This window comes from Arachis duranensis, chromosome 4 (assembly GCF_000817695.3).
Source record: "Arachis duranensis cultivar V14167 chromosome 4, aradu.V14167.gnm2.J7QH, whole genome shotgun sequence".
Classification (NCBI taxonomy): domain Eukaryota; kingdom Viridiplantae; phylum Streptophyta; class Magnoliopsida; order Fabales; family Fabaceae; genus Arachis; species Arachis duranensis.
Genome location: NC_029775.3, coordinates 17,598 through 38,734, shown reverse-complemented (window position 1 = coordinate 38,734; position 21,137 = coordinate 17,598). Strand labels below are relative to the sequence as shown.

General features: G+C 31.5%; 1 protein-coding gene across 1 annotated transcript; it reads left to right on the top strand.

Moving 5' to 3' along the window:
- The first annotated feature begins 673 nt into the window (after positions 1–673).
- Positions 674–3,679, top strand: LOC107482530 (organic cation/carnitine transporter 7). Its single transcript, XM_016103067.3, is given in 7 exon segments — positions 674–843; positions 1,148–1,416; positions 1,501–1,738; positions 2,335–2,567; positions 2,569–2,753; positions 2,836–3,038; positions 3,179–3,679. Coding segments are annotated over 7 exon segments (1,377 nt in total). The 5' UTR covers positions 674–840; the 3' UTR covers positions 3,425–3,679.
- The last annotated feature ends 17,458 nt before the right edge of the window (positions 3,680–21,137 follow it).

The following is a 21,137-nucleotide window of genomic DNA, read 5'->3' as shown; positions in this document are numbered from 1 at the left end:
TCTAATATAAGATACTTATTATGAAAAGGCGTGTGTGTATGTAATATACACGGGCTAACTATTTTTCTTGCATTTGATTCAATATAAATTTTTTTATTAAAAAATATCACGTAAATACTAAAAATTAGCCATTAAATTAGTTATTATATATTAATTTTACGTTTACATATTTTTCAACTAAAGAATTAGCTATCAAAATAATCAAACTTATCATAGTAAAATAATTAAATCTATAATAAAAGAATAATTTAACTTATTTATAGAAGTATAATAAAAAAAAATTTGAGATGCAAAATATGTATTTATATAAAAGATGATTCAGTGATTACTGATTTTTTATATGTATATAACATATTTTTTATTTGTCTACTAAAAATGCTCACCCTAGTATTCTATATATATAACATCAATCATGGTACTAATGCAAAATAAATCAGTTACAACTTATAGAAATATGTATTTGACATTTCAAATTTTTTTTATATTATTGTAAATCAATTTAATTATTTGTCTATTAGATGTTTAATTATTCTACTATGACAAATTTAATTATTTTAATTATTGATTATTTAGTTAAAAAATGCGTGAACCAATAAATATATAAAATCTAAATTTTATAATAAAATGTTAAAATGTGGGATTAAATTACAACCGGTTGTCAATTAAAAAAAGACAATGATAATAGTAGAACAAGCAAGAACATGACTAAGGTCGATAGCTCCTCGGCATTATTTCTGTGTGTCGCGGTATGATCACTCTAAGAAGATCCGATTAAAACCAAACGGAAGATCCCACATCTCCAGCATACCTTTCTGACTTTCTCTTATTTTGGAAACGAAAATGGTATAAATAAGATGACTTGATTTATTATTGTTATTATCACGCCTGCGTTTTGGGATATATAAACGAAACCGTTTTACCTGTCTCCTTTATTTGTTCGATTGCAGTCACGGAGTACTTGGTTCGATTCCTTGCTTATGATAGATTTGTTGTTTTGACAAGCAGCATATGTGTGTTTTCCTCCTTATTTTGCTGCTATTCTTCCCCTCTTTTTGGTTTTTGTTTGCTATTTGTGAATACAAATATCAGTCTTTTTTTCCTTGTTAATATAAATATGTACTAAGTTTCAATTACTGTTAAATTATAGATGGGGGATGAAGGCTTGTGCTACACGGTCGACGATGCTCTCTTGGCTTTGGGTTTTGGGAATTTCCAAATTCTTGTGCTTGCTTATGCTGGTATTGGCTGGGTTTCAGAAGCAATGGAAATGATGCTACTCTCTTTTGTAGGACCAGCAGTACAATCTGCATGGAATCTTTCCCCTCACCAAGAGAGTTTCATAACCAGTGCTGTTTTTGCTGGCATGCTAATAGGGGCATACTCATGGGGCATTGTTTCAGATAAACATGGAAGGAGGTAACTGTTAGCTCTCTTTCTCCACTAGCTTACTACTTACTATTTTTGTTAATTTTTTTTCCCTGGCTTCAACAATGATTTCAGGAAAGGATTCCTTATCACTGCAACAGTTACTGCAGCTGCTGGTTTTTTGAGTGCATTTGCTCCTAACTACCTATTGTTGATTTCCCTTCGTTGTCTAGTGGGTATTGGCTTGGGAGGGGGCCCTGTATTATCATCATGGTTTCTAGAGTTTGTTCCAGCCCCCAATAGAGGTACCTGGATGGTTGTCTTTTCGGCATTTTGGACTCTTGGTACAATTTTTGAGGCTTCACTTGCCTGGGTAAAATTTGTTCATTTCCTTATAATTTCTCATTATTTTAGAACACTAATAAGTTGATGCCTTACCTTATATTAATGGTATATTTCTGCTTATCTCCTTAAGATTTTAGAATGATGAAGCTGTATTCCACACCCTCACAACCCCTTAGCACACATAACAAACAAAACAAGGAGACGAAATGTGTTGCCAATTATGAATGTGTCTTTCCTAGGTTTTGCTGTTGACCCTGAATCTAGATATCTCCTTTGCCCTGCCCATGGGTCTAGATACATATGTCATTTTTTCTATATTTATATCGAATAAATATTATGAGCTCAACCCTTTAGCAATTAAGCTAAAACCTATAATCCTAACTTAGTTTATTTGTTAATTGTTATGAGGACTCCAAAAATTTCCATTGTGCTTGAAGCCTATTTTAGACCTTATAATAATATCTCCTTCATAAGGAATGTATGCATCTTAATTCATAATGATTTTGCAAATGTCCTGTCAATTTTAGTTTGGGTATTATTTTGTAGTTTCAATTGGTGTTGCATGATGGTTGAAGATGACAATCATGGAGCTGATAGGTTCATCAATTGCAATGTTGCTTGCAGATTGTGATGCCGAAACTGGGTTGGAGATGGCTACTTGCACTATCTTCCCTACCCTCATCATTCCTTCTTTTGTTCTACAAGGTGACACCTGAGTCACCTAGATACCTATGCTTGAAAGGTAGAACAACTGATGCAGTTAATGTTTTGGAGAAAATAGCAAGATTAAATGGTAGGGAACTGCCTTCTGGGATCCTTGTTTCTGACAATCAAATTGAGCTGTATGACACTGGTAACCCAATTGGCAAGGTCAACCCTTCTATTATGGGCAGTGTTCTTTGGTAATGCTTTTTCGTATTATGGCCTTGTTTTGTTGACCTCTGAGTTGAACAGTGGGCGCAGTAAATGTGTGCCACATAATTTGGACGGAGGGAAGTCTCCGGATGTTAGCTACAAAGACGTTTTTATTGCTAGTTTTGCAGGTATGTTTTCTACGGGTTTCCAGAATTATCTCAATCTACCCATGAAGCAAAACGCACAACTAATACATCTCTTTGTGCATAGAGCTACCTGGGCTCCTGTTGTCAGCTGCTGCAGTAGATAAACTTGGTCGGAAGCTCTCAATGTCAACTATGTTCTTCCTGTGTTGCATTTTCCTTCTCCCATTAATGTTCCATCAGCCTGAAGGCCTAACAACAAGCCTTTTATTTGGTGCTCGCATATGCATCACAGTGACGTTCACGGTTGTGTATATATATGCACCAGAGGTAACATACTTATTGCACAGTAATTTAAACGAGATTGTTGAAAAATTATACTCGAGAGAAATTGTGTACTACTAGTATTAGTACATGTCAACTCAATAAGGCTAGTAAATAATGCTTCGTCATACGTGATGGAACTGCAGATATACCCAACTTCCGTTAGAACAACAGGAGTTGGAATGGCAAGCTCAGTGGGCAGAATTGGTGGAATGATATGCCCTTTGGTGGCGGTGGGTTTAGTGCATGGTTGTCATCAAGTTCTTGCTGTCCTCCTGTTTGAGATTGTAGCTCTTCTTTCTGGAGTTTGTGTTATGTTCTTTCCTGTTGAGACTATGGGCCAAGATCTGCGTGACAGTTTGTCAAGTCTAAATAATATCAACAGCACATAACAGTAACACGTTGAGGTGTATACACCACTTATAAAACATGAAAATATATAGCTAAATTTGTTCCCTGCCCTAATATTCAAATTACTAGAGGGAGGGAGGTGATGAATATGCCAAGAGTTATCGATCTAAACAAGGGTGTATTTTGTGAAACAAGGGTCAATTGCTGTTAGAGCGATAGAAGCACTCTGCTAATAGTCCACATGAGTAATTTGTATTAGTACCCTACATCGTTCAATGTAAATGGATTGTTATCAAGTCACCATTTATCATGAGAAAAAAAATTTCATATTTATTTTTAAAATTTTGTTTGATGTTGTTCAAAAGTACTTTTGTTCTTTCGAATTGACTAATTATTTGAACAAATTTTGTAGAGAAAGTCACGATGTTGTCATTAATGTCTTGAGCTTGTCCTTCTCATTGTAGAAAGTGTATCTGCAAAAATTTCGATGCTCAAATTAGCATGAATCATGAGAGGTATTATATAACATTTTTTAAATAAATATTTGACATAATGTATTTGATTTTATTCTCTTCTCTATACAAAAAGGGTAATAATATAGATATTAATTTTTACTAATTATAATATACAGTTAAAATTATTTTTAATCACATAGTAAGTTAGAGATCATATTTATATGCATGTATTTAAAATAACGTATATATTGTGAGATTATGAGTCTCTCTTGTATGGATTGTTTTTTTCATGAATTACTCTCTTTATAAGATACTTGATTCTTCATTATATGTTGAGTCATTAAACTCATAAAACTGAGGTACTAGATATTATGTCCATTGAAGAGGAATTATTATCGTTATAACATCTTCCATAGAATCTTTTTGGAATTCGAGATAATCATTGGAACTATTTTCTTAGGACTTTAGATATTCTTAAGTCTGGTTTTTCGTGTTGGGTCTAGAAAAATAGTCCATAACATACCTCCAAATTCGATATGTCTTTTTCTCAAAAAAGTCATTCCATATTTCAGATCTCATCCCAAGCATTTGGCCTTTTAAGGAGGGACTTAAAACATTGAGTTTCGAGTTTTAGTGAATCAATTACCAAAGTGATGAAATCTCGAAATTTGAATTTGTTGGGGTCAAATTATATAACGTTGAAACTCTAACCATAACTTCTATTAATTTTTCTGGCTTGTTAAATACGTTTTAAAAAATTAGAGTATTTTTGTCAATGTTAAAATAATTTAGGTACATGGTTTATCTTTAATTTTTAAATTCCAAAAAAATAAAAAAAATTAGATAAATTCTCTTTTATTTTAGTTACAAAAAAACCTCTATTTTCATCAAAACTATAATAAATTAATAACAAAATATTACCATTTTTAAGAACAAAAAGTAAAAAATAAAAATAATAAAAGCTCTTTTCGCAAATTATTAAAAAATTGAATGAATAAGTCAGCGCAACGAAAATCACATAAGAACTGATATGTCCAATATCTAAAGAGGTAAGAAATTTTAAAATATTTTAAAATTATTCTCTGAAGTGCTAAAACCCTGCATGCCATTAGGGATCATGAGTTTTATCTTCTTATTCTTCTTTTATAAAAAGGAACTTTTGCAATTATTTTTGCTATGTCTCTGCAGTAAACTGTTCAGACAACAAGACTAAGTTTCCCTTTTCCTTTCGGTATGACATGGCCTTCGTCGGTTGAACTGTGTAGGTCAATGGAAGTTTTCCTTTTGCAATTTTCCTAAACCCTAAACCCTAAAGCCTAGAAAATCCTAGAAAATCCTAAAATAACCTAGAAAACCCTAAAATATCCTAGAAAACTCTAGGTGTTTTTAAAGTTTTCTAGGACTTTCGAGGGTTTTCTTAGGGTTTTTTAGGATTCTCTAAGGCTTTCTAGATTTTTCTAGGGTTTTCTAGAAACTTCTATGGATTTTTAGGGACTTCTTAGGGTTTTCTAGGGTTTTCGAGGATTTTTTTTAGGGTTTTCTAGATTTTTTTCAGTTTTTTCTAGGATTTTCTTAGGGTTTTCTAAGATTTTCGAAGGATTTTCTAGGGATTTAAGATTTAGGATTTAGGATTTAGGGTTTCGGGTTTAGAGGTTAGGGCTTAGGGCTTAGGGCTTAGGCATAGGGCTTAGGGCTTAGGGCTTATAGCTTAGGGCTTAGGGCTTGGGGTCTAGGGTCTAGGGTCTAGGGTCTAGGATTTTCTAGGATTTTTAAGGGTTTTTTTAGGTTTTTCTTAGATTTTCTAGGGTTTTCTTAGGGTTTTCTAAGGTTTTTCTAGGGTATTTCTAGGATTTTTAAGGATTTTCTAAAGTTTTTTAGGATTTTTCTAGGATTTTCTAGGATTTTTTAGGGATTTCTAGGGTTTTTTTAGATTTTCTATATTTTTCTTGGGTTTTTATTTTTTAGGATTTTCTTAGGATTTTCTAAGGCTTTTTCGGGTTTCAAGTGATTTCTAAGGATTTCTAGGATTTTCTAAGGTTTTGCTAGGATTTTCTAGATTTTTTAGGGTTTTCTAGGATTTTTGAGGGTATTTCTAGGATTTTCTAGGTTTTTTCTAGAATTTTCTAGGGTTTTCTAGGGTTTTCTTATAGTTTTCTTGGGTTTTCTAGGTTTTCTAGGGCGTTTGAGGGTTTTTGTAGGGTTTTATAGGATTCTCTAGGGTTTTCTTAGTGTTTTCTAAGATTTCTCAAGATTTTTTAGGGTTTTCTTGGGATTTTCTAGGGTTTTCTAGGGTTTTTGAAGGTTTTTCTTGTATTTTCTAAGGTTTTTGAGGGTTTTTCTAGTGTTTTCTAGGGTTTTTCTAGTTTTTTCTAGAGTTTTTTGGGGTTTTCTATGATTTTCTAGGGTTTTCTAGGATTTTTCTAGGGTTTTCTATGGTTTTTCTAGGGTTTTTCTAGGGTTTTCTAAGATTTTCTAGGTTTTTCTATAGTTTTTCTAGGATTTTTAGGATTTTCTAGTGTTTTATAGGGGTTTTGAGAGTTTATTAGGTTTTTTCGGTTTCTCTAAGATTTTCTAAGATTTTCTTAGGATTTTCTACTTTCTAATATTTTTTAGGATTTTCTTGGGTTTTTCTATGATTTTCTAGGGTTTTCTAAAGTTTATATTAGGGTTTTCGAGAATTTTTCTAGGGGTTTTTATAAGGATTTTCTAAGGTTTTCTAGAAATTTTCTAAGGTTTTCTACGATTTTCTAGGGTTTTCTAGGGCTTTTCTAGGATTTTTGAGGATTTTCTAGGGTTTTTGAGGGTTTATTAGGGTTTTTGAGCGTTTTTCTAGTGTTTTCAAGGGCTTTCTAGGGTTTTCTACGATTTTCTAGGGTTTTCCAATATTTTCTACGATTTTCTAATGTTTTTCTATTATTTTCTAGGGTTTTCTAGGATTTTTAGTATTTTCTAGGGTTTTTTAGTGTTTTTCTAGGATTTTCAAGGGTTTTTTTAGGGTTTTCTATATTTTTCTAGTTTTTTTTAGGGTTTTTCTAGGGTTTTCCAGGGATCTCTATGGATTTCTAGGGTTTTCATAGGGTTTTCAAGGGTTTTCTAGGGGGTTTTCTAGGAACTTCGAGGGATTTTTAGGATTTTTTAGGATTTTCTGAGGCTTTCTAGGGTTTTTCTAGGGTTTTCTAGGAACTTCTAGGGATTTCTAAGATTTTTTTAGTGTTTTCTAAGATTTTTGAATGTTTTTCTAGGGATTTCTATGGTTTTTATAGGGTTTTCTAGGATTTTCTTAGGGTTTTTTAGTATTTTTTAGCACTTTCTATGATTTTTCTAAGGTTTTTTATGGTTTTTTTTAGGATTTTCTAGAGGTTTTTAGTGTTTTCTAGGGATTTCTAGGCTTTTTATAGAATTTTCTATGGTTTTCTTAGAGTTTTCTTGGGCATTCTAGGGTTTTTTAGATTTTTCTAAGATTTTTGGGGGTTTTCTTAGGATTTTTTAGGGTTTTCTCGGGTTTTATTAGATTTTTCTAAGATTTTTAAGGTTTTCTAGAGTTTTCTATAATTTTTTAGGGTTTTCTAGAGTTTTCTTATGATTTTCTAGGGTTTTCCTAGGATTTTCTAGGGTGTTTTAGAATGTTCTAGGTTTTCTAGAATTTTCTAGGGTTTTTTAGGGTTTTCTAGTGCTTTCTAGGGGTTTTTCTAGGATTTTCTAAAACTTTTTAGGAGTTTCTCAGGGTTTTCGAGGGTTTTTCTATGGTTTTTCTAGGATTTTCTTAGAGTTTTCTAGGGTTTTCTAAGGTTTTCTAGGATTTTTTCTAGGGTTTTCTAGGAATTTGTAGGGTTTTTGAGAGTTTTCGAGGGTTTTTCTAGGGTTTTCTATGTTTTTCTAGGATTTTCTTAGAGTTTTCTAAGGTTTTCTAAGGTTTTCTAGATTTTTTAGGGTTTTTCTAAGATTTTCCAAGACTTTCTAGGGTTTTTTAGTATTTTTTAGGATTTTCTAGGCTTTTTCTAGAATTTTCTAGGGTTTTAAGAATTTTTTTCGGATTCTTTGTTTTCTAGTGTTTTTAGGATTTTCTTTGGATTTTCTAGGATTTTCTAGGGATTTATAGGGATTTCCAGGGTTTTGTTATTGTTTTCTTGTGTTTTCTAGCGTTTTTTAAAGGTTTTTGAGGGTTCTTCTATGATTTTCTAGATTTTTCTAGGATTTTCTATGGTTTTTCTCGGATTATCTATGATTTTCTTGGGTTTTCTAGGATTTTCGAGGGTTTTTCTAGGTTTTTATTGGATTTCTTAGGGTTTTCTAGGGTTTTTATAGGGTATTTCTAGCATTTTCCAAGATTTTCTAGGGCTTCTTAGGATTTTTTAGGGTTTTTGAGAATTTTTTAGGGATTTCTAGGATTTTTAAAGATTTTCTATATTTTTCTTGAATTTTTAGGGTTTTCTTAGGGTTTTCTAAGGCTTTTTCGGGTTTCAAGGGATTTCTAAGAATTTCTAGGGTTTTCTAGGGTTTTGCTAGAATTTTCTAGGATTTTTTAGGGTTTTTTAGGATTTTTGAGGATATTTCTAGGATTTTCTAGGTTTTTCTAGAATTTTCTAGGGTTTTCTAGGGTTTTCTTAGGGTTTTCTTGGGTTTTCTAGGTTTTTTAGGGCATTCGAGGGTTTTTCTAGAATTTTCTAGGATTCTCTAGGGTTTTCTAAATGTTTTCTAGGATTTTTCAATATTTTTTAGGGTTTTCTTAGAATTTTCTAGGGTTTTCTAGGTTTTTGATAGTTTTTCTAGTATTTTCTAGGGTTTTTGAGAGTTTTCTAGTATTTTTTAGGCTTTTTGAGGTTTTTTTAGTGTTTTCTAGGGTTTTCTAATTTTTTCTAGGATTTTCTAGGATTTTCTAGGGGTTTTCTAGATTTTCTAGGTATTTCTATGGTTTTTCTAGGATTCTTTTAGGGTTTTCTAGTGTTTTCTAAGGTTTTTGAGGGTTTATTAGGGTTTTTGAGCATATTTCTAGGGTTTTCTAGGTTTTGAGGGTTTATTAGGGTCATTTTTCTAAAGTTTTCTAGGTTTTTGTAGGGTTTTCTTAGGGTTTTCTAGGGTTTTCTTAGGATTTTATAGGTTTTTCTAAAATTTTCTTGGTTTTTCTATAGTTTTTTAGATTTTTCTTGGATTTTCTATGGTTTTTTAAGGATTTTCTAGGGTTTTGTTGGATTTTCTAGGGTTTTCTAATGATTTTCGAGGGTTTTTCTCGAGTTTCCTAGGATTTTTCTACGATTTTCTATTGTTTTTCTAGGATTTTTCTAGGTTTTCTAAGATTTTCAAGGTTTTTCTAGGATTTTCTTGGGTTTTCTATTGTTTTGTAGGTTTTTGAGGGATTATTAGGGTTTTCGAGTATTTTTCTAAGGTTTTCTAGGGTTTTCTAGTGTTTTTAAGGGTTTATTAGGGTTTTCGAGCATTTTTCTAAGGTTTTCTAGATTTTTCTAGGGCTTTCTAGGGGTTTCTACGATTTTCTTAGGGTTTTCTAGGTTTTCCTAAGATTTTTTAGGTTTTTCTATAATTTTTTAGGTTTTTCTAGGATTTTCTAGGGTTTTCTTAGGGTTTTCTAGAATTTTCGAGGGTTTTTCTAGGGTTTTCTAAGTTTTTTAAAGATTTTCAAGGGTTTCTTTGGGTTTTTTAGGGTTTTTAAAGATTTTTTAGGGTTTTCGAGGATTTTCTAGGATTTTTCTGGGGTTTTCCAGGATTTTCTATGATTTTCTAGTATTTTTAGGGTTTTCGAGGCTTTTTCTAGAAGTTTTTAGGATTTTCTATGTTTTTCTAGGGTTTTTAGAGTTTTCTTAGGGTTTTATAGGGTTTTCTAGAGATTTCTAGGATTTTCTTGGGTTTTCTAGAGTTCTTTAGAGTTTTTGAGGATTTTTCTATGGCTTTCTAGGTTTTTCTATGATTTTCTAGGATTTTCTAGGTTTTCTAGGGTTTTCGAGGGGTTTTCTAGAGTTTTCTAGGGTTTTCAAGGATTTTCTAGGGTGTTCTTGGGGTTCTCATGGGTTTTTTTTAGGGTTTTTTAGGGTTTTCGAGGGCTTTTCTAGGGTTTTTTAGGTTTCTCTAGGATTTTCTATGATTTTCTAATATTTTTTTAGGATTTTTTTGGATTTTTCTAAGATTTTCTAAAGTTTTCTAGGGTTTATTAGGACTTTCGAGGATTTTTCTAGGAATTTTATAAGGATTTTCTAAAGTTTTCTAAGGTTTTCTATGATTTTCTAAGTTTTTTTTAAGGCTTTTCTAGGATTTTCGAGGATTTTCTGTGGTTTTTAGGGTTTATTAGGGTTTTTGAGCATTTTCTAGGGTTTTCTAGGTTTTTCTAGGGTTTTTTTTGGGTTTCTACGATTTTCTAAGGTTTTCCAAGGTTTTTCTACGATTTTCTAGGGTTATTCTAGTATTTTCTAGTGTTTTTTAGGATTTTTAGTATTTTCTAGGGTTTTCTAGAGTTTTTCTAGAATTTTCTAAGGTTATTTTAGGGTTTTCTATATTTTTCTAGTTTTTTAGGATTTTTCTAGGGTTTTCTAGGGATCTTTAAGAATTTCTAGCATTTTCATAGGATTTTCAAGGGTTTTCTAGGTGTTTTTAGAGTTTTCTATAACTTTTGAGGATTTTCTTAGGGGTTATTAGAGTTCTCTAAGGCTTTCTAGGGTTTTTCTATGATTTTTTAGAAACTTCTTGGGATTTCTAGGGACTTCTTAGGGGTTTCTAGGGTTTTCGAGGGTTTTCTAGGTTTTTCTAGGATTTTCTAGGATTTTCTTAGAATTTTTTAAGATTTTCAAAAGTTTTTCTAGGGATTTCTATGGTTTTCTAGGGTTTTTAGTATTTTTTAGGAGTTTCTAGATTTTTATAGAATTTTCTAAGGTTTTATAGGATTTTTAGGGTTTTCTAGGGTTTTTTGTGTTTTCTAGGGATTTCTCGAGTTTTCTTAGGGTTTTTTTGGGCTTTCTAGGGTTTTTTTAGGTTTTTTAGGATCTTCAAGGGTTTTCTTAGGGTTTTTAGGATTTTTCTAAAATTTTCTAGGATTTTCTAGAATTTTCTATGATTTTTTAGGGTTTTCTAGAATTTTCTTAGGGTTTTCTAGGGTTTTCTATGGTTTTCCTAGGGTTTTCTAGGGTTTTTAAGAATGTTCTAGGTTTTTTAGGATCTTCTAGGGTTTTTAAAGAATTTTCTAGGATTTTCTTAGGGTTTTCAAGAGTTTTCGAGGGTTTTTCTAGGATTTTCTATGTTTTTCTAGGATTTTCTTAGAGTTTAAGGGTTTTCTAGGGTTTTCAAGGATTTTCTAGGGTTTTTCTAAGATTTTTCAAGACTTTCTAGGGTTTTTTAGTATTTTTTAGGGTTTCCTAAGCTTTATCTAGGGTTTTCTAGGGTTTTTTTTAGATTTTTTAGGGTTTAGAGTTTAGGATTATGGTTTAGGGTTTTCGGTTTATGGTTTAGGGTTTAGGGTTTCGGGTTTAGGGCTTAGGGCTTAGGGCTTAGGGCTAAGGGCTTAGGATCTAGGGTCTAGGGCTTAGGGCTTAGGATCTAGGGTCTAGGGTCTAGCGTTTTCTATTATTTTTCTAGGGTTTTTCTAGGTTTTTCTTGGATTTTTTAGGGTTTTCTAGGTTTTTCTAGGGTATTTCCAGGAATTTAAGGATTTTCTAAGGTTTTTTAAGATTTTTCTAGGGTTTTCTAGAATTTTTTAGGGATTTCGAGGATTTTTTAAGATTTTCTATATTTTTCTTGGGTTTTTAGGGTTTTCTTAGGGTTTTTTAAGGCTTTTTCGAGTTTCAAGAGATTTCTAAGGATTTCTAGGATTTTTTAGGATTTTGCTAGGATTTTCTAGGATTTTTTAGGGTTTTCTAGGATTTTCGAGGGTATTTCTTGGATTTTCTAGGTTTTTCTAGAATTTTCTAGTGTTTTCTTAGGGTTTTCTTGGGTTTTCTTGGGTTTTTAGGGCGTTCGAGGGTTTTTGTAGGGTTTTCTAGGATTCTCTAGGGTTTTCTTAGTGTTTTTAGGATTTTCCAAGATTTTTAGGGTTTTCTTGGGATTTTATAGGGTTTTCTATTTTTTTGAAGGTTTTTCTAGTGTTTTCTAGGGTTTTTGAGGGTTTTTCTAGTATTTTCTAGGATTTTTGAGGGTTTTTCTAATTTTTTTATAGAATTTTCTAGGGTTTTCTAGGGTTTTTTATGATTTTCTAGGGTTTTCTAGGATTTCTCTAGGTTTTTCTATGGTTTTTCTTGGATTTTTAGGATTTTCTAGTGTTTTATAGGGTTTTTGAGAGTTTATTAGGGTTTTCGAGTATATTTCTAAGGTTTTCTAGGTTTTCTAGGGTTTTCTAGGTTTTTGATGGTTTATTAGGGCTTTCGAGTGTTTTTCTAAAGTTTTCTAGGTTTTTACAGGGTTTTCTAGGGTTTTCTTACGGTTTTATAGGTTTTTCTAAGATTTTTTTGGTTTTTCTATGGTTTTCTAGATTTTTCTAGGATTTTTTATGGTTTTTTTACGGTTTTCTAGGTTTTTGTTAGATTTTCTAGGGTTTTCTAGGATTTTTGAGAGTTTTTCTCGGATTTCCTATGGTTTTTCTACGGTTTTCTATGGTTTTTCTAGGATTCTTCTAGGTTTTCTAAGATTTTCTATGTTTTTCTATGGTTTTTCTAGGATTTTCTATTGTTTTATTGGGTTTATTAGGGTTTTCGAGCATTTTTTAAGGTTTTTTTAGGATTTTCTAGGGTTTTTGATGGTTTATTAGGGTTTTCGAGCATTTTTCTAGGGTTTTCTAGATTTTTTTAGGATTTTCTAGGGTTTTCTACGATTTTCATAGGATTTTCTAGGTTTTCCTAAGATTTTCTAGTTTTTCTATAATTTTCTATATTTTTCTAGGATTTTCTAGGGTTTTCTTAGGGTTTTCTAGAGTTTTTCTAGGATTTTCTAGGGTTTTCGAGGATTTTCTAGAGTTTTCTAGGGTTTTCTTAGGGTTTTCTTGGGTTTTTTAGGGCTTTCGAGGGCTTTTCTAGGTTTTTTAGGTTTCTCTAGGATTTTCTAGGATTTTCTTAGGATTTTCTATGATTTTCTAATATTTTTTAGGATTTTCTTGTGTTTTTCTAAGATTTTCTAGGGTTTTCTAAGGTTTATATTAGGGTTTTTGAGGATTTTTCTAGGGGTTTTTATAAGGATTTTTTAAGGTTTTCTAGGGATTTTCTAAGGTTTTCTGCGATTTTCTAGGGTTTTCTAGGGCTTTTGTAGGATTTTTTAGGGTTTTCTAGGGTTTATTAGGGTTTTTGAGCGTTTTTCTAGTGTTTTCTAGGGCTTTCTAGGGTTTTCTGTGATTTTTTAGGGTTTTCCAAGGTTTTCTACAATTTTCTAGGGTCTTTCTATTATTTTCTAGGGTTTTCTAGGATTTTTAGTATTTTCTTGGGTTTTCTAGAGTTTTTCTAGGATTTTCATGGTTTTTTTAGGGTTTTCTATATTTTTCTAGTTTTTTTAGGGTTTTTTAGGGGTTTCTACGGATCTCTATGGATTTCTAGTGTTTTCATAGGTTTTCAAAGGTTTTCTAATGGGTTTTCTAGGGTTTTCTAGGAACTTCGAGGGATTTTTAGGATTTTTAAGGGTTCTCTAAGGCTTTCTAGGGTTTTTCTAGGGTTTTCTAGGAATTCTAGGGATTCCTAGGATTTTCTTAGGATTTTCTAAGATTTTCGAAGGTTTTTCTAGGGATTTCTATGGTTTTTCTAGGGTTTTCTAGGAGTTTCTTAGGGTTTTTTAGTATTTTTTAGGAGTTTCTAGGAATTTCTATGGTTTTTCTAAGGTTTTCTATGGTTTTTTAGGATTTTCTAGGATTTTTAGTATTTTCTAGGGATTTCTAGGCTTTTTATAGAATAATCTATGGTTTTCTTAGAGTTTTCTTGGGCATTCTATGTTTTTTTAGGTTTTTCTAGGATTTTCGGGGGTATTCTTAGGATCTTTTAGGGTTTTCTCGGGTTTTCTTGGATTTTTCTAGGATTTTCTAAGGTTTTCTAGAGTTTTCAATAATTTTTTAGGATTTTCTAGAGTTTTCTTAGGATTTTCTAGGGTTTTCCTAGGATTTTCTAGGGTGTTTTAGAATGTTCTAGGTTTTCTAGGATTTTCTAGGGTTTTCTAAGGATTTTCCAGGGTTTTTTTAGGGTTTTCTAATGCTTTCTAGGGGTTTTTCTAGGGTTTTCTAAGAATTTTTAGGATTTTCTTAGGGTTTTCAAGGGTTTTTCTATGGTTTTTCTAGGATTTTCTTAGAGTTTTCTAGGGTTTTCTAAGGTTTTCTAGGATTTTCTAAGATTTTTTCTAGGATTTTCTAGGAATTTGTATGGTTTTCGAGGGTTTTTGTAGGGTTTTCTATATTTTTCTAGGATTTTCTTAGAGTTTTCTAAGGTTTTCTAGGTTTTCTAGGGTTTTTCTAAGATTTTCCAAGACTTTCTAGGATTTTTAGTATTTTTTAGGGTTTTCTAGGCTTTTTCTAGAATTTCTAGGGTTTTAAGAATTTTTTCGGATTCTCTATATTTTCTAGGGTTTTTAGGATTTTCTTTGGATTTTCTAGGATTCTCTAGGGATTTATAGGGATTTCTAGGGATTTCCATGGTTTTCTTATTGTTTTCTTGGGGTTTCTAGCGTTTTTTAGGGTTTTTGAGGGTTTTTCTATGTTTTTCTAGGTTTTTCTAGGATTTTCTATGGTTTTTCTCGGATTATCTATGATTTTCTAGGATTTTCTAGGGTTTTCTATTGTTTTTCTCGGCTTATGTATGATTTTCTAGGTTTATTTATGGTTTACTTGGATTTTCGAGGGTGCTTCTAGGTTTTTCTTGGATTTTTTAGGATTTTCTAGGGTTTTTCTAGGGTATTTCTAGTATTTTTCAGGATTTTCTAGGGCTTTTTAGGATTTTTCTAATGTTTTCTAGGATTTTTTAGGGATTTCTAGGATTTTTAAATATTTTCTATATTTTTCTTGAGTTTTTAGGGTTTTCTTAGGGTTTTCTAAGGCTTTTTCGGGTTTCAAGGGATTTCTAAGGATTTCTAGGGTTTTGCTAGGATTTTCTAGGATTTTTTAGGGTTTTCTAGGATTTTCGAGGATATTTCTAGGATTTTCTAGGGTTTTCTAGAATTTTCTAGGGTGTTCTAGGTATTTCTTAGGGTTTTCTTAATGTTTTTTAGGATTTTTCAGAATTTTTTAGGGTTTTCTTAGAGGGTTTTCTAGGTTTTTGAGAGTTTTTCTAGTATTTTTTAGGATTTTTGAGAGTTTTTCTAGTGTTTTTAGGCTTTTTGAGGGTTTTTCTAGTGTTTTCTAATTTTTTCTAGGTTTTTCTACGATTTTCTGGAATTTTCTAGGTGTTTTCTAGGATTTTCTAAGATTTTCTAGGTATTTCTATGGTTTTTCTAGGATTTTTTAGGGTTTTCTAATATTTTCTAAGGTTTTTGAGGGTTTATTAGGGTTTTCGAGCATATTTCTAAGGTTTTCTAGGGTTTTCTTAGGGTTTTATAGGTTTTTTTAAAATTTTCTTGGTTTTTCTATGGTTTTCTAGATTTTTCTTGGATTTTCTATGGTTTTTTAAGGGTTTTTTAGGGTTTTGTTGGATTTTGTAAGGTTTTCTAATGATTTTCGAGGGTTTTTCTCGGTTTTCCTAGGGTTTTTCTATGATTTTCTATGGTTTTTCTAGGATTTTTCTAGGTTTTCTAAGATTTTCAAGGTTTTTCTAGGATTTTCTAGTGTTTTCTATTGTTTTGTAGGTTTTTGAGGGTTTATTAGGGTTTTCGAGCATTTTTCTAAGGTTTTCTATGGTTTTCTAGGGTTTTTAAGGGTTTATTAGGGTTTTCGAGCGTTTTTCTAAGGTTTTCTAGATTTTTCTAGAGTTTTCTATGTGTTTCTACGATTTCCTTTGGATTTTCTAGGTTTTCCTAAGATTTTCTAGGCTTTTCTATGATTTTCTAGGTTTTTCTACGATTTTCTAGGGTTTTCTTAGGGTTTTCTAAGGTTTTCTAGGATTTTTCTTAGATTTTTTAGGGTTTTCTAGAATTTTCAAGAGTTTTTCTAGGGTTTTCTAAGTTTTTTAAAGATTTTCAAGGGTTTTCTTTGGGTTTTTCAGGGTTTTCTAGAATTTTCTATGATTTTCGAGGATTTTCTAGGGTTTTTCTAGGGTTTTCCAGGATTTTCTATGTTTTTTAGTATTTTTAGGGTTTTCGAGGCTTTTTCTAGAAGTTTTTAGGATTTTCTATGTTTTTCTAGGGTTTTTAGAGTTTTCTTAGGGTTTTCTAGGATTTTATAGGGTTTTCTAGAGATTTCTAGGGTGTTCTTGGGTTTTCTAGGGGTTTTTAGAGTTTTTGAGGTTTTTTCTATGGCTTTCTAGGTTTTTCTATGATTTTCTAGGATTTTCTTAGGGTTTTCTAGGGTTTTTTAGGGTTTTCTAGGAATTTTGAGGGGTTTTCTAGAGTTTTCTAGGGTTTTCGAGGATTTTCTAGGGTTTTCTTAGGGTTCTCTTGGGTTTTTTAGGGTTTTTTTAGGGTTTTCGAGGGCTTTTCTAAGATTTTTAGGTTTCTCTAGGATTTTCTAGGATTTTCTTAGGGTTTTCTATGATTTTCTAATATTTTTAAGGATTTTTTTGGATTTTTCTAAGATTATCTAAAGTATTCTAGGGTTTTCTAGGGTTTTTCTAAGATTTTCCAAGACTTTCTAGGGTTTTTAGTATTTTTTAGGGTTTTCTAAGCTTTATCTAGGATTTTCTAATGTTTTTTTAATTTTTTAGGGTTTATAGTTTAGGATTTATGGTTTAGGATTTAGTGTTTAGGGTTTCGGGTTTAAGGCTTAGGGCTTAGGGCTAAGGGCTAAAGGCTAAGGGCTTAGGGTCTAGGGTTTTCTATGGTTTTTCTAGAATTATCTAGGATTTTCCAGGGTTTTCTAGGATTTTCGAGGGTTTTTCTAGGTTTTTCTTGGATTTTCTAGGGTTTTCTAGGATTTTTTAGGGATTTCTATAATTTTTTAAGATTTTCTATATTTTTCTTGGGTTTTTAGGGTTTTCTTAGGGTTTTTTAAGGCTTTTTCGGGTTTCAAGGTATTTCTATGGATTTCTAGGATTTTCTAGGGTTTTGCTAGGATTTTCTAGGATTTTTTTAGGGTTTTCTAGGATTTTCGAGGGTATTTCTAGGATTTTCTAGGTTTTTTTAGAATTTTCTAGGGTTTTCTTGGGGTTTTCTTGGGTTTTCTTGGGTTTTCTTGGGTTTTTAGGGCGTTCGAGGGTTTTTGTAGGGTTTTCTAAGATTCTCTAGGGTTTTCTTAGTATTTTCTAGGATTTTTCAGGATTTTTTAGGATTTTCTTGGGATTTTCTAGGGTTTTCTAGGTTTTTTAAGGGTTTTTCTAGTGTTTTCTAGGGTTTTTGAGGGTTTTTCTAGTGTTTTCTAGTTTTTTCTAGAGTTTTCTAGGATTTTCTAGGATTTTCTACGATTTTCTAGGATTTTCTAAGATTTTCTAGGTTTTCTATGGTTTTTCTAAGATTTTTTAGGGTTTTCCAGTGTTTTCTAAAGTTTTTTAGGGTTTATTAGGGTTTTCGAGCATATTTCTAAGGTTTTCTAGGTTTTTTCTATGGTTTTCTACGGTTTTGAGGGTTTATTAGAGTTTTCGAGCATTTTTCTAAAGTTTTCTAGGTTTTTGTAGGGTTTTCTTAGGGTTTTATAGGTTTTTCTAAGATTTTCTTTGTTTTTCTATGGTTTTCTAGATTTTTTTATGTTTTTTTAGGGTTTTCTAGGGTTTTTGTTAGATTTTCCAGGGTTTTCAAGGATTTTCTAGAGTTTTCTTGGGTTTTATTGGGTTTTTTAGAGTTTTCGAGGGTTTTTCTAGGATTTTCTTGGGTTTTTCTAAGATTTTCTAGGATTTTCTAAGGTTTATTAGGGTTTTCGAGGATTTTTCTAGGGGTTTTATAAGTATTTTCTAAGGTTTTCTAGGGGTTTTCTATTATTTTTGAGGGTTTTCTAGGGTTTTTGAGGGTTTATTAGGGTTTTCGAGCATTTTTCTAGGGTTTTCAACAATTTTCAAGGGTTTTCCAAGGTTTTTCTATAATTTTCTAGGGTTTTTTTTATTATTTGCTAGGGTTTTCTAGGATTCTTAGTATTTTCTAAGGTTTTCTAGAGTTTTTCTAGGATTTTCTAAGGTTTTTTTTAGGGTTTTCTATATTTTTCTAGCTTTTTAGAGTTTTTCTAGGGTTTTCTATGAATCTCGGGTTTTCTAGGGTTTTTTATGGTTTTCTACAATTTTCTAGGATTTTCTAGGATTTTTCTAGATTTTTCTAGGGTTTTCGAGGGTTTTTAAGGGTTTTCTACAGTTTTCAAATGTTTTTCTAGGATTTTCTAGGATTTTCTAGAGTTTTCTGGGGTTTTTCTAGGATTTTCTACGGTTTTCTTGGACACTCTAGGGTTTTCTAGGGTTTTCTAGGATTTTTTTAGGGATTTTCTAGGATTTTCTAGGGATTTCTAGGATTTTTTAGGGATTTTCTAGGATTTTCTAGGGTTTTCGAGAGTTTTTATCATTTTCTATAGTTTTCGAGTGTTTTTCTATAATTTTCAAATGTTTTCTAGGGTTTTCTATGGTTTTTCTAGGGTTTTCTTGGGGTTTCTATGGTTTTTTTTGGATTTTCTATGATTTTCTAAGGGTTTTCTAGGATTTCTAGGGTTTTTCTAGGGTTTTCTAGGATTTTCTTGGGTTTTCTAGCATTTTCTAGGAATCTCTGAGGGTTTTCCAAGTTTTTTAGGAGTTTTCTAGGTTTTTTTAGAGTTTTCTAGGTTTTTTATGGTTTTCTACGATTTTCTAAGATTTTCTAGGATTTTTCTAGGTTTTTCTAGGGTTTTTCTAGGGTTTTCTATGGATTTATACAGTTTTCTAAGGTTTTCTAGGGTTTTCGAGGGTTTTTAAGGGTTTTCTACGGTTTTCAAGGGTTTTTCTAAGATTTATCTACGATTTTCTAGGGTTTTTTTAGGATTATCTAAGGTTTTCTAGGGTTTTCTTGGATTTTCTAGGGTTTTCTAGGAATTTCTAAGGGTTTTCTAGATTTTTCTACGGATTTCCAAGGGTTTTCTAGGATTTTATAGGATTTTCTAGGAATTTTCTAGGGTTTTCTAGAGTTTTCTCGGGATTTCTATGGTTTTCGAAGATTTTCTTAAGGTTTTCTAGGGTTTTCGAGAGTTTTTTAGGGTTTTATATGGTTTTTGAGGGTTTTTCTATAATTTTCTAGAGTTTTCTATAGTTTTCTGTGGTTTTTCTAGGATTTTCTAGGGTTTTCTAGAGTTTTCTTGAGTTTTCTAGGGTTTTTTGGGTTTTCTACGATTTTCTAGGGATTTGTAAGGATTTTCTAGGGTTTTCTATGGATTTATAGTGTTTTCTAAGGTTTTCTTACTGTTTTCTAGGGTTTTCGAGGGTTTTTTAGGGTTTTCAACGGTTTTAAAGGATTTTTCTTGGATTTTCTGGGGTTTTTAGAAATTTCTAGGATTTTCTAGGATTTTCTTGGGTTTTCTAGGGTTTTCTAGGAATTTCTAAGGGTTTTCTAGATTTTTCTAGGGATTTTCAGGGGTTTTCTTGGGTTTTTTATGGTTTTCTAGGATTTTCTAGGATTTTCTAGGGATTTTCTAGGGTTTTCTAGAGTTTTCAAGTGATTTCTAGGGTTTATCTAAGATTTTCTTAATGTTTTCTAGTGTTTTTGAGAGTTTTTTATGGTTTTCTATGGTTTTCGAGGGTTTTTCTAAAATGTTCTAAGGTTTTCTAGGATTTTCTGTGGTTTTTCTAGGATTTTTTAGGGTTTTTAGAGTTTTCTAGGGTTTTTTTTAGTTTTCTATAGTTTTCTAGAGATTTCTAAAGGTTTTCTAGGGTTTTCTAAGTTTTTCTAGGGTTTTTCTAGGATTTTCAGGGTTTTTAGGGTTTTCGAGGTTTTTTAGGGTTTTTATAGTATTTTCTAGGGTTTTCTAAGGTCTTTTTAGGGTTTTGGAGGGTTATTTAGGATTTTCTATAGTTATTGAGGTTTTTTCTAGGATTTTTCAGGATTTTCTAAGATTTTCTTGGGTTTTCTAGAGATTTCTGAGGGTATTCTAGGGTTTTTTTAGGTTTTCTATGTGCTTTCTAGGATTTTTTAGGATTTTCTATGGTTTTCTACGATTTTTCTAGGGTTTTCGAGAGTTTTTTAGGGTTTTTCTATTATTTTCTAGAGTTTTTTTAGGGTTTTCGAGTGTTTTTTAGGGTTTTCTATGGATTCGAGGGTTTTTCTAGGATTTTCTAGTGTTTTCTAGGATTTTATTGGGTTTTCTAAGGTTTTCTAGGAATTTCTTAGGGTAATTTAGGATTTTCTAGGTTTTTCTATGAGTTTTCTAGGGTTTTCAACGATTTTTTAGGATTTTCTAGGGTTTTTCTAGAATTTTCTAGGATTTTTTACGGTTTTCTATGGATTTATAGGGTTTTCTATGGTTTTGTTATGTTTTTCTATGATTTTCGAGGGTTTTTCTAGGATTTTTTAGGATTTTCTTGGATTTTTCTAGGGTTTTCTATGCATTTATTTGATTTTCTAAAGTTTTCTTAGGGTTTTCTAGGGTTTTCGAGGTTTTTTAAGGGTTTTCTACGGTTTTCAAAAATTTTATAGGATTTTCTAGGGTTTTCTAGAGTTTTGTAGGGATTTCTATGGTTTTCTAAGATTTACTAGGGTTTTCGATAGTTTTTTAAAGTTTTCTATGATTTTCGAGGTTTTTCTATTATTTTTTAGGGTTTTCTATGGTTTTTTGTAGTTTTTCTAGGATTTTCTAGGGTTTTCTAGGGTTTTTTGGGTTTTCTATGATTTTCTACGGATTTCTAAGGGTTTTCTATGGATTTATAGTGTTTTATAAGGTTTTCTTATTAATTTCTAGGGTTTTCGAGAGTTTTTTAGGGTTTTCTACGATTTTCAAGGGTTTTTCTAGGATTTTCTAGAATTTTCTGGGACTTTTCAAGGATTTTCTAGGGTTTTCTAGGATTTTCTTGGGTTTTCTAGGGTTTTCTAGATTTTTTAGGGATTTCCATGGGTTTTCTTGGGTTTTCTAGGGTTTTCTAGGATTTTCTAAAGTTTTCTTGGGTTTTTTAGGGTTTCCTAGGAATTTCTAAGAGTTTTCTAGATTTTTCTAGGGATTTCCAGAAGTTTTCTTGGGTTTTCTATGGTTTTCTATGGTTTTCGAGGGTTTTTCTATAATTTTCTAAGGTTTTCTAGGGTTTTCTGTGGTTTTTCTAGGATTTTCTAGGGTTTTTTAATATTTTCTAGGGTTTTTTTGGGTTTTCTACGGTTTTCTAGG